General features: G+C 43.4%; 1 protein-coding gene across 1 annotated transcript; it reads left to right on the top strand.

Moving 5' to 3' along the window:
• The first annotated feature begins 910 nt into the window (after positions 1-910).
• LOC135111797 (probable G-protein coupled receptor CG31760) lies at positions 911-9371 on the top strand. Its single transcript, XM_064025512.1, has 4 exons — positions 911-1101; positions 1865-1970; positions 2882-3025; positions 6447-9371. The coding sequence occupies exons 1-4, from the start codon at positions 1088-1090 to the stop codon at positions 6651-6653; spliced, it is 471 nt and encodes a 156-aa protein (XP_063881582.1). The 5' UTR covers positions 911-1087; the 3' UTR covers positions 6654-9371.
• The last annotated feature ends 4110 nt before the right edge of the window (positions 9372-13481 follow it).

Raw genomic sequence — 13481 nt, 5'->3', positions numbered from 1 at the left:
ACTTAACGTAAACCTAACCTAACCTCACTTCACCCAAACAAATTCTAACCTAACCTAACCTAACCTAACCTAGCCAACCTTACCTGACCTCACCTTACCTCACCTACAGGGTATCGCTGACATACCGCGTGACTTCAGCACACAAGATCAAGCTGACGGACAAACAGCTGCTGCAGTGGCTGACGCCCATCCTACTGATCATGCTGGTGTACCTGAGCGCGTGGAGCCTCAGCGCCACGCCCTCCACCGAGGTGAAGGCCGCTGACTCAGGGCTCAAGTACAAGCAATGCAAATATGATTGGTGGGACCACTCGCTTGCTGCCGGTGAGTGGGAGAGAGAGAGAGAGGGAGAGAGAGAGAGAGAGAGGGAGTGAGGGGGAGAGAGTGAGGCAGTAAGCTAGAGTGAGTGGGGGTAGGAGGAAGAGGGAGAGGGAGAAAGTAAGCTTATGGAGACGTGAGAGGGATGAGAAAGATAGATAGAGAGAGAGAGAGAGAGAGAGAGAGAGAGAGAGAGAGAGAGAGAGAGAGAGAGAGAGAGAGAGAGAGAGAGAGGCAAAGGGAGAGTGGAGAGGAAATATGGGGAGAAAGGTGCAGTGAGAGGCGAATGACAGGTGAGAAAGAGAGTCATTTTGCATGCAACTGGTGGTGAGAGAGAGAGAGAGAGAGAGAGAGAGAGAGAGAGAGAGAGAGAGAGAGAGAGAGAGAGAGAGAATGCATGTAAGGACTCATAACAAGCATAAAGACAAACAGGCAAACAAGCAATTAGATAAACAAACACGGACGATAAATGGATGGACACACAGACAGACAGAGAGAGAGAGAGAGAGAGAGAGAGAGAGAGAGAGAGAGAGAGAGAGAGAGAGAGAGAGAGAGAGAGAGAGAGACTAATATTTTTCATCTCCTTCTCACACAACACACACACACACACACACACACACACACACACACACACACACACACAGACGAGGTCCTCTTCCTGATGTAGGGGGTGAAGGTGTGTTTCAGCGTCAGGAAGGCAGAGATCTTCTTCGACGAGGCCAAGTACATCTCATGGGCAGTTTACAACATAGCCCTTGTCAACATCGTTATGGTGGCCTTCCAGTGAGTCACGCTTGTCTCATTCACGGATAGTTAACCTGTCTGCATGGATCTGTCAAAGGGGTAACTGGAAACAATGGGTTAGATTAAGGGGGTATGTGGTATGGCTACTGTATATAAGAATGGGTTGTGTTTAAGAAGAATATTGGGTTTTGTAGTGTTTGTGTTAATGCTTTTGTTATTGCTACTGAGTGTGTGTGTGTGTGTGTGTGTGTGTGTGTGATTTTGTAATTAATATTCTCTTTTAGTTTTCTTCTTATTATCGTATTGTAACTCTCTCTCTCTCTCTCTCTCTCTCTCTCTCTCTCTCTCTCTCTCTCTCTCTCTCTCTCTCTCTCTCTCTCTCTCTCTCTCTCTCTCTCTCTCTCTCTCTCTCTCTCTCTCTCCCTCTCTCTCTCTCTCTCTCTCTCTCTCTCTCTCTCTCTCTCTCTCTCTCTCTCTCTCTCTCTCTCTTCATTCCCTTCCTTTTACTTATTTTTCTTCATTTTCTCATTTTTTTTTCTTTTTCCTCCTGTTTGCTTTCCTCTCTTCTCTTCCTCTTTCATCTTAATTTCTTACCTCCTCTTGTCTCACCCCTTCTTCACTTGTCATTTTTTTTATCCTCATTTCTTTCCTATTACTCTCCTCCTCCTCCTCCTCCTCCTCCTCTTTGTCTTCGTTCAAACCCTCTTCACTTTATTCTATCTTCATTTTTTTCTCACCTATTTTAACTCATTCTCTACCACCACCATCACCACCACCACCACCACCTCCTCCTCCTTCACAGCCTCATCATCTTCCCCGACGCGGGTCCTGACGTCAAGTATCTCTTCGGCTTCCTGAGGACCCAGTTCAGCACCTCCACCACTGTGCTGCTCATCTTCGGGGCCAAGGTGAGACTCCAACCTTGGGGTACTCCTCCGTCTGTTCCTTCTACTGCTACTACTGCTGTTGATACTGCTACTGTTATTCTCTCTCTCTCTCTCTCTCTCTCTCTCTCTCTCTCTCTCTCTCTCTCTCTCTCTCTCTCTCTCTCTCTCTCTCGTTTCCCACTGGTTAATCATCTTTTACGCTTTCCTCCTCCTCGTCCTCCTCCTCCTCCTCCTCCTCCTCCTCCTCCTCCTCCTCGTCCTCCTCCTCCTCCTCCTCCTCCTCCTCCTCCTCCTCCTCCTCCTTTGTGTCACGTGGCGGAATTAACCAAGTCGACGGATTAGCGAAGGTTTTGTGAGATGCTGCCGGATTATCCTAGCGAGTCATTGAGAGAGAGAGAGAGAGAGAGAGAGAGAGAGAGAGAGAGAGAGAGAGAGAGAGAGAGAGAGAGAGAGAGAGAGGTTAGATTCATTGATATTAACATGAATTTGTACATTGGCTTATATTGTTATTATTATGGATATTTTAAGATCGATATTTTGTTTAGTAGTAGTAGTAGTAGCAGTAGTAGTAGTAGTAGTAGTAGTAGTTATATGATTGTTAAACTGTTTCTCCTGTCAGTAATGTAGAAATCTTATTAACCTGTCACTGCAACCATAAAAACACCCTTAAAAACCCGTGTAACCTCGACTAGACTACACCCTTTTCATAGTAGTGGAGATGTGGACAGAAGCATTTTAGAAGACTTCAGTCCCTCTTGCTTCCTATGGCGGCTTCTCCCCTCCCTCTCTTTCCCCTTCCTCGCTCTTGTTTTCCCAGATTTTCACTTGTCTGTATTCTCTCATCATTGTCAACCTATCCTCCTCTTTCTCTTCTTTTTTCCCACTTCTCTTTCTCTTCTTTCCTTTTTTCCTGAGTGAGAGTCTTGTTTCAGTTCTACCGGATCGTGCAGGGGACGGGAGACCTGTACGATAACCGGGCCAGAGCCAAGGGCGTGACGGCAAGCTTCTCCCTCAACGGCCTGGGCGTGATGAACGACGAGCCCGCTGACTTGTCCCAGGAGAACGAGGAACTCAAGGTGAGGCTGATGAAGGCACTGGCGGAGGGCTGATGGAGTGATGATGGGGTGACGAAGGGGGTGATGAAGGGTGGGTGAAGGGGGTGAAGGGGTGATGAAGGGTGATGAAGAGGGGATGAAAGGGGATATTATTGTTGTTGTTGTTGTTGTTGTTGTTACTGTCATTGTTTGTTTTGTTTGCTTGTTTGTTTGTTTTCTAATATTAATAGGAAGTAGTAGTTGTAGTAGTAATAGTAGTAGTAGTAGTTTTTATTGTTGTTGTTGTTGTTGTTGTTATTTTGTTAATTTTATTATTATTATTATTATTATTATTATCATTATTATTATTATTATTATTATTATTATTATTATTATTATTATTATTATTATTATAATTATTGCAGTTGTTGTTGTTGTTGTTATTAAGTATTACCATCGTTATCTAGTAGTAGTAGTTTTTATTGTTGTTGTTGTTGTTGTTGTTGTTGTTGTTGTTATTTTGTTAATTTTATTATTATTATTATTATTATTATCATTATTATTATTATTATTATTATTAATATTATTATTATTATTATCATTATTGCAGTTGTTGTTGTTGTTGTTGTTATTAAGTATTAACATCGTTATCTACGTTAAGAGAGAGAGAGAGAGAGAGAGAGAGAGAGAGAGAGAGAGAGAGAGAGAGAGAGAGAGAGAGAGAGAGAGAGGACAATGAACGTAGCAACAACAACAACAACAACAACTACTACTACTACTACTACAACTACAATACCACCACCACCACCACCACCACCACCATGACAGAGTGTGGCGGCGTGTCGGGTTGGTGGAGTCAGGCAGGATGGAAGGAAGTCTTTAGGGAGAGCAACAGTACACCTAAAACAAACACCCCTACTGCTCCCCAGGTCATATTCTGAAAGACTCCCCTCGCCACGCCTGTTCCTCAAAATTGTCTCCCCTGTTCATAATGTAGAAATCTTGTTAATCTGTCATTAGAACTGTAAAAACACCCTTAAAAACCCGAGTCTTTTGTAAGTATGTAGTGGGGGTGCGGCGTAGAGGTGTTTCAGAATATGGTCCACGGTCTCTTATGCTCCCCGTGGCGGCCTCTCCCCTCCCTCTCTCCTTCCCCTTCCTCGCCCTTGTATTCCCAGATTTTCCCTTGTCAGTATTCTCTCCATTTCTTATCATTGCCAACCTCTTCTTTTCTTTTTCATCCGTTTTTCTCTTGTTTCTCACGTCTCTTTCTCTTTTTTTTATCCTTTTCCTCGCATTTCATCTCCTCCTCTCCTTTCCTTCCCTCCTTTTCCTCTCATTTTTTCTTTTCTTTTCTCTTTTTCTTCTCGTTTCCCTTTCCTTTCCTCCTTTCCCTCTCATTTTCCCTTTTTTTCCTTACTCCTTTCTTCCTCCATTAATTTCATATTCCTACGTTCTCTCCTTCTTTCCTTACCATTTCCCTTTTTTCCCTCTCCCACTTGCTTTTCCTTTCCTCTTCATCTTCCCTTTTTTTCTTTTTTTTCATGTTTTCCTGCATTCTCTTCCTTTTTTTCCTTCCTTCCTTCCTTCCTTCTCCCTTCCTTCACTTCACTCTCTCCATATCCTTTTCAATCTCATTTTCCTCTTTTCCTTCTCTTTTTTTTTCCTCCCTCCCTCCCTCCCTCCCTCCTTCTCTACATTCTTCCAATATCCCTCCATCTCTCCACCTCTTCACTATGATGCAATCTCGTCTACCCCTTTCTCTCTCTCTCTCTCTCTCTCTCTCTCTCTCTCTCTCTCTCTCTCTCTCTCTCTCTCTCTCTCTCTCTCTCTCTCTCTCTGTTCTCCTTTGCCCTCAGTTTTTTTTTATTCTCATTCTGCTTTTCTCTCTCATTTATTTACTTTTTTCAGCGTTTCCTTTCCAGCTTGTCCTTCTTTTTTCATTATTCTTGTTCCCCTTCCTTCTTCCCTCTCTTTCTTTCTTTCCTCTTGTGTTGTTTTACTTTCCCTTTTCTTCTCTGAGTTTCTGTTTCCATTCTTTATATTTCAACTTCCTTCTTGTTTCATTAACCTTTTTATTCTTTCTCTTTTATTCTTTTCCCTCGTTTATTTTTTTCTTTCTTTCTTCCTTCCCTCCTTAACTTATTCTTCATTAGTTTTGTAGCCTGGAAAAGACAAGATTAGCTTCCTATTCTGTATTTTTCTCCTTGTGACCAATTTAAACCATGCAAACCAATCGTACACTCCTCTGAATAAGTTAAAAGTGTTTCAGAATATTTATACTGATGGCGATCCTGTATCGGGGACCAGCCCTCTATCTACTCCCTTCTCGCAGCCTCATCTCCCTCCCCAACCCTCCCCCGCCTCTCACTGGACGCTAACATGCTGCCGACCTAATGTTGTGTCTGCTGCAGACCGCGCTCCGTCCCTCCCTGCCTGAGTTCACATGAGAACTGCGGCGAGGGCAAAGATCCAAGCGAGATTAACGTAGTTTGAGCAAATAATTTCCCGTTTTCTGCTTTTCGTTTTCTTTTCGTTTTCTCTTAGCTGGATACTTGAGTTCATTTTCGTCATCCTTTGTAAGTGAAAAGTATATTTAAAGAATGCAGTGTTAGTGAAGATGCAAAAAAGATTAGCTTATTAAATTTTCATCCAAATAATCTCTTTCATCTCGTGTCTTTTTTTTTTTATTTTCTTGTGGTTTAATATACTTCTTCATGCTTGGTAAAGAAAATATGACAGAAAAAGGAACGTTTGCAGAAACAGAAAATCCCTTCACTTAAATCCATCCTCTGCCTCCCTGCCACTCCCTCCTTGCTTGCCTCCCTGCTTCTGTCTCCCACTTCTTCCCTACCTCCCTCCTTTCATTCCACTCCCTCCCTGTTACTCCCCCCCCACTTCTTCCATCCTTACTTCCCTATCCCCCTTCCTCCCTCTCTACCTCCTGCCTGCCTGCTTCCATTCCTCTCCCTCCCAGTCCCTCCCAGTCTCCCTCCCTACCTCCCTGTCACTCCCTCCCTCCTTCCCTCCCAAGCGTGTTTTTCATTCACAGGAAGAGATAAGGAGCCAGCTGACATTTTGAAAGGGCCACGGTAGGTAGGTTGGTACGTGTTTGTTGCCAATAATCTCCCTCTGTGATGCCTTTGATGTTTAGTGAAGGTTCTCAGTATTTTTTTTCTTTTTTTCTTTTATACTCGTTGCACGTTTTCTATAACCTTCCTGCTTTGGTTGCGTGGGGTGGAGGAGGCACTGTTTTTCCTGTTGATTTTTTTGTTTTTTGTTGTTTTGTTGTTGTTTTAATTGTTGCTGTTGTTATTATTTTATGCTGTTCATGGTGAGGTGCTAGGCTGCTGATACTTATATACGTAGCTCTTTACTACTACTACAAAAACTACAACTATTATTATTACTCATTACAACTACTACTGCTACCACCACCACCACCACCACTCTGTCCCCGCAGGAGGAGATACAGAAGCTGGCGGCGCAGATGGAGTTTATGAAGATCGTGCACATGGAGATGAACAACCGCCACCTCAAGCCGAAGCCCAGTGGGTACTTCAGCGACAAGAACCCCGCGATGGCCGGCCCGACGTCCCCGTCTGGGCCACGCACCACCTACGCGGGCCAGGAGAACACCCCTGCCAAGCTGTCCTCCCCCTGCAACTGAGGTGGCCGACGATAGGGTATGACTAGTGGCCAACAGTAAAGAGGTGTGGCTGTAGACTGCGGCGGGGCGTAGAGTCTGCCAAGGAAGCGCAGTTCTGTTTGTATGTTGAGTGTGGTTGGTGGCTTTCCTGGCCCGTATTCTGGGTATTGTCGTCACTTCGGCGTCTATATCGACTATTTTCAGGCTCTAACAGGTTATTTAAGTTTCCTCAGGGTGTTTTGGTCATGTTTCTAGTGATAGTTTAACAAGGGGTGCGCATCGTTAGTAAAAACACGCCCGTGAGGATTTAGGTAACCATCTGTCTGAGGATAGTTTTAATGGGACTGTTTATAATATGGGTCCTGTGGTGGTGAAGGTGAGGGTTTGTATAGTGACGGCAAGGAGTCCCGTCACTGCAGTCTTACGGTGTTGTGAGTGAAGCGATGGGCGTGTTTGTTCTGAGCCCCGTGAACCCGTGAGTGATGCAGTGAAGTGGGATGTGGTGCTTCACGCGTTCAGGATTCAGCGGCACGTCCAGAATTGGTGCCGCGTCTGTCTGTCTGTTTGTGCATGTGTTGCCTCGATGCCTCCGCCAGCTGTCAGTCCTTCGTCAGGCCAGCCAGTCAAGTGTGATGTGGGTTCATATTCTAAAATACTTCCCTCCGCACCTCCATTGTTTTCAAAAGGCCCCAGTTGAAGTTGCATGGGTTTTTAAGGATGTTTTTTACTGTTCTAGTGACAGTAATAAGATTTTTACATTATTAACAGGAGAAACACTCTCGAGAACCCGGCTAATCATCTCTGTGGCCTTTGAAAATAGTCGTGGTGAGAGAGCAAAGAGTTTCTGAATGCGGGTCGTGATGTGTGTGTGTGTGTGTGTGTGTGTGTGTGTGTGTGTGTGTGTGTGTGTTTGCGCGCTTCAAATATTTTTTTTTTTTTATTTCAGGAATATATGTGAAAAAAAAAAAACATTGCTTTGATCTAACCAGCACCTAAGTGAATGACCGGATTGGCACTGGCTGGCTGGCTGGCTGGGAGAGGTAGAGCCAACAGAGGCACCCCAGACAGCACTGACAGACTAACGTACCACCTGCTTTTGGTTCTAGCAAGGGGGGGCGTTGACAACAAGTGAGGGCAGAGGTACAGGAAGGAGGTGTGGGTGTAATTTAGTTAAGCAGGAAGCAACGGTGTATATTTCGTCTTAGTTAATCTTAGTTGAGGTTCGTGCACGCAGAGGGAGGCGCTGACGAAGGCAGTGACGAAGACGAGGACTTTCCCGTGTGCGTGTGGAAGCCTGGGAACCACATTCTAAAACACTTCCTCTCCACACCTCCACTACATTCAAAAGGCTCTAGTTGAAGCTACACGGGTTTTTAAAGGTGTTTTTATGGTTCTAGTGAGAGATTGACAAGATTTCTATGGTATTAATAGAGGAAACAGTGTTGAGAACCCAGCTAAGCGTTTCTGTGGCCTTTGGAAATAGTCGTGGTTGAGAGAGTAGTGTTTCTGAATGCGGGTCGTGATGTGTTTGTGCACGTGTTGTCTCGATGTCTCCGCCTGCTGTCAGTCCTTCGTCAGGCCAGCCAGTCAAGTGTAGTGTGGGTTCCTATTCTAAAACACTTCCCTCCGCACTTCCATTGTTTTCAAAAGGCTCCAGTTGAAGTTAAATGAGTTTTAAGGGTGTTTTTACTGTTGTTAGTTGTTGGCGTGGTGCTTCAGGCCATGCGATACACTTCATGGTAACGAACACAGAACCCTTGCGTGCACGGACTTCAGATTCTTCCCCTTAGGTTCTTGTCCTGCAGTGTAAGGGAAGCACTTGGTTGCACTTAGATCACTTCACACCACGTCACTGCTCGATCCCTTCCCGTCACTGTATCGCGTCACGGCTTTAGTTAGGAGGTCACAGGTGGAGTTACAGCGTAGCAGGTCACATGAACGTCAGCCACTTCTGTTATGGTCTGATTGGATGATGTTAGGTTGGGTTAACTTACATTTGATGACCTAATTCAACCTAACGTAACCTAATCTAACCTCACCTGACTTGATCTAACCTCATTTGACCTTATTTGACCTAACCTAACCTCACCTAACCCCACCTGAGCTAACCCAACTTTACCTAACTTAACCTAACCTAACCTAACCTAACCCAACTTTACCTAAACCAACCTAACCTAACCTAATCCCAATACACCTAACAAAAAAAAAATAAATAAATAAATAATAAATGATAATAAATGTTGTGATGGCTGATATTCATGCGACCAAACTTTTACAGCGCACGAGAACAAACAAGAATAGTGATAACAATATTTTCATAGACCCAAACTCCATTCCCAGTCTCCACGTCACTCCGAGGGAACAATGGAAAAAAGATGAACACTAGACACCTGACATTCCTTACCTGGGCGTCGGTGGAGCAGAGATGTTCGGGAGTGGAGCTAAGACAAAAAAAAAATAACAATAAAAATAAGTTCTCGAGGTGTTAGTGAAAGGAAAGACGCTGAAAAGGAGAGAGAGAGAGAGAGAGAGAGAGAGAGAGAGAGAGAGAGAGAGAGAGAGAGAGAGAGAGAATCATTCCAAAACATCTCGGTGTCTCATCCGGGCTGCTTTCATTGGCTGTAGTGGATGTTAATTGGATTTTTCAAGGGTGTTTTCAAGACTAGCAATAACTTAACGAGAACTTTACACCACTAGTGAGAAGAAGATTACCCGTGAGACCCCGAACAATTTTCTGAGTGGCTCTTGAAAACAGTCCTGCTGGGAAAAGCGACCTGGGAAAAGCGACCAGGTAAAGCAAACCACGACACATTTTCATCTGCCGCGCCCTTCCTACGCCACTGACTCCACCGCCTCTCTAGACCGTATTTTGAAACTCCTCTGCGCCGCACCTTCGACTTTCAAAAGGCTGTAGATGAAGTGACGCGGGTTCTTAAGCGTGATTTTACGGTTCTAGTGACAGATTGATTAAATTTCTTTGTTATCTAATGGAGAAACTTTTGAGAGCCTGGCTAAACATCTGTGTGGCCTTTGAAAAGAGTCGTGTGTGGTGTGAGAGAGAGCGAGAGTGCACAGTGTTTCTGAATACGGGCCAAGGTATCTCGCCCTCGTATTTTGTATTATAGTTTGGTGACGACCCGAGCCACGCATTCCATTATAAGTTAGTTTTACTTTAAATTACTCGTGTTGTTTATAAGGAGAGCACTTTATCAAGCATACTCCACCGCCTTCCTTCAGCTTGGCAGTGAGGAAGGTGACGCACACACGTACACACATATACACACACTCACACACACACACCATTGCAGTATTGTTAGCGTCATGCACTTCACTCTTCACTCTGTTCCATGTTCGTGTTTATTTCAAAGGCTCTCGCGTTACTTGTTCTTCACTGCGCAGACTCGATCCATCTTTTCGTCTCGTTATGGACACAAATTTATGCTTCAGTCGCTTTACATAGAGAAGGATTCCATAGATGAGGTGGTATACTGTAACAAAGGGAAGGGAAGGTGTTGAGGGACATAATGCTAAAAACTGAGAAGTAAGGAGGTGAATTTACCCAAAAGAGGGGAAATTATGAGGTAAGTTTCCCGTGGAAAGGGGAAATGAGCTGAATTTATCCTAAAGAGGAGAAATATTGAGATAATTTTCCTGCAGAGAGGGGAAGGAACTGAACTGAACAAAGAGAGGAAATGTTCAATTAAATTCACCGGAAAGACGGATAGTAAGGCGCTACTTCAGCCGCAAAATAAAAGGAAGTGAACTTACCAAAAGAGAAGAAACGTTAAGGTAGATTCACCGCCAAGAGGGGACACCAACAGAGGGCACCACCACCACACGGATAGCACACCACGCCGCGCCGCTTGTAGTGCACGTGTTCTGGTGGCAAGCACGTGGCTACAGCATTTGCGTGAGCTTACAACCTGCCTCTTCACACCTCCGCCGAGCAAGGGACGCCACTGGACAGGCCGCTACCAGCTCGGAGAACCCCACACTGACTGCTTAGGGAAATACCACCGCCACCACTCCTACTACTACTACTACTACTACTACTACTGATCACAGAAACATCAGTCACCCTAGGTATTTTTTTTAGGTAAGTTAGGATATGTTACGGCTAACCTAACCTAACCTAACTGAATCTCACTTGAACCTAACTCAGAAGAGGCTGGGATGACTGTGATTACTACTACTACTACTACTACTACTACTACTACAACTACTGCTACTACTGTTACTACTACTAACGCTGCTCCGTATCGTATTGTGACGTTCAACACAAACATGACTCGAGCTTAATGAACTGTGAGATTGACAAGAGCGAATCCAATGACGTGAAGCTTCGTGTGACGGCAAATTGAGAAAAGAGAAGCACAAGGAACGATTTTTTTTTGTACACCGATGAAGCCAAAAAGGATGAGAGGTTGGTGGGCAGGATGTTTAAACTTCCTCGCACAAAACATCATAGTGAACGTAAGCTTAGACTTAGATCGTATCGCAAGGAATCTTTTTTTTTTATTATTATTTAATGTGCTTGTGTGTCTCGCGTGATGACGAACCGAGGTGAAAACTTTACATGGAGAATTGATGTAGGAACCAAGTTACAAGGAGTCTGGATGTGCATTGTATGTCATGGTGATTCTAAGTGAAGTTCGTATTCTTAAACAGTTCGATGTCTCACCTTCATTAATTTGGACAGGCTGTACTAAATGTTACTGGGGTTTTCAAAGGTGTGTTCGTGATTATAGGGACAGTCTAGGGGAGGAGGAGGAGGAGGAAAGGGGAAGGAAGATAAGAGGTCAAGAAAGAGGAAGAAGAGAAAGAAGGTGAAGGATGATGCGAATAAGGAGATAAAGGAGAGAGAGTGAAGTGGGGTGGGGGGGGGTTCCGCGCATTCAGTGATAGAAGCATTCGAGAGAACCTGATTAATCGTCTCTGTAGCCTTTGAAAAGATAGTTCTGGTGGAAGCTCGATGTGTTTAAGAATACGAATGTGGATCTTAGTGTGTGTCTGGTGAGGTGAAGCATGAGGTGATTTGTTCGGCTCCTCATGCGAGTTTTTAGAAAAGGAATACAGTGTGTGCTGGTACAGAATCACGCTCCTTCCACTCCGGCAGACAAAACTTTTCTGATTTATTTTTTTTTCTCCTTGTCTTAGATGTTGAGGAGGCTGATATAACAAAACAACGGCAAAAGAAATACACTTTGTCACTTTCTTTCTCATCTTCACACACACCCAAAAAAATAAAAAAAAATAAATAAATAAATAAGTAAGTAAATTAAATAAAACTTATGCTGACTCAGTTCCGGAAATCTGCTCTTTAGTACGAACATTTTCTTTCCCACTTGAGAGAAAATGAAAGAAATGTTTGGTCCACTGCAGTGACAGGGGACGGCCGTGATTCTGCACGGCCGTCTGCTAATCATCCCTGTGGCCTTGGAAAATAGTCGTGGCGAGAGAGCGAAGTGTTTCAGAGAATGTGCCCAGCAAGACCCCCACGGCCGCCCTTGGCTTGGCCCGGTGCACTCAGCAGCACCACGTACATACATTCCATGGTGTCTTTGTACTCACTGGTTCTTGTCTGTTTTATAAACTATTTTTTACATGGAGCATTTTTGTGATCGGGTCATTGGTGGGTAAAAAAAAAAAAACGAAAGTACTATTTTATCTTTTTGTACCCTAAGACGAAGAGGCGTGGTGAACTAAGCTTGTGAGTGATGGATGGTGTCGTTCGATTCATTGATTTGTCTGCTATATATATATATATATATATATATATATATATATATATATATATATATATATATATATATATATATATATATATATATATATATATATATATATATTAATATATATATTACAGTAGGAAAAAAGCTATTTTAATTGTTCTATTTACACTTCCCACATAAATAATCTACAAGTAAAAACAAAAAGATGATGAAAACAACAACGCCAATTTTTTTTGTCTTCTTTGTTCAATTGCCTGCAAGGCGATGGCATCCGATTCTGACCTAATTAATCTACCTATCTTTGTGTCATCCGCAAATTTACTAACATCACTACTAATTCCATTATCCAAGTCATTGATATACATTAGAAATAACAATGCCCCTAATACTGATCCCTGTGGCACCCCACTAATTATATGACCCCACTCGGATTTCGAGCCGTTTATTACCACTCTCTCGCCTGTTACCAAGCCATGACCCTATCCAGCCTAACAACTTCCCATCTATCCCGTTTGCCCTAACCTTTCTCAGGAGCCTTTGATGGGGTACCTTGTCGAATGCTTTACTAAAGTCCAGATATAAGATATCATAAATATCACCATTATCTACTGCCTCGTACACCTTACTGTAAAAACTTAACAAGTTTGTCAGGCAAGACTTCCCCTTCGTGAGGCCATGCTGTGACTGATTTATCAAGTTATGTTTGTCTAAATGTTCCCTAATGTTCCTCGCTATTATTGACTCTAACATTTTACCTACAACTGAAGTTAAGCTGAAAGGTCTATAATTAGACGCTAAAGTTTTATCTCCTTTCTTAAAGATGGGTACTACATTAGCCTGCCTCCACATTACTGGTACCTCACCCGACTCCAGTGATTTCCTAAAGACAAAAACTAACAGCTCACTAATAATCTCTTTACATTCCTTAAGTACTCTGGGATATATTTCATCAGGTCCTGGTGACGTTTTTAGCCTATCTATCTCCTGTTCCACTATCTCCCTAGTTATGGAAATATCTGTCAGCTTCTCATTCTCGTCTGCTCTAAACACCTGTTCACTATCTGGCATATCCTGCATGTTTTCCTGGGTGAAGACAGTTAAAAAATAATCATTCAGA

This window comes from Scylla paramamosain, chromosome 22 (assembly GCF_035594125.1).
Source record: "Scylla paramamosain isolate STU-SP2022 chromosome 22, ASM3559412v1, whole genome shotgun sequence".
NCBI classification, from domain to species: domain Eukaryota; kingdom Metazoa; phylum Arthropoda; class Malacostraca; order Decapoda; family Portunidae; genus Scylla; species Scylla paramamosain.
Note: the sequence above shows the minus strand (reverse complement) of the source record. Positions and strands in the feature narration are given on the sequence as shown.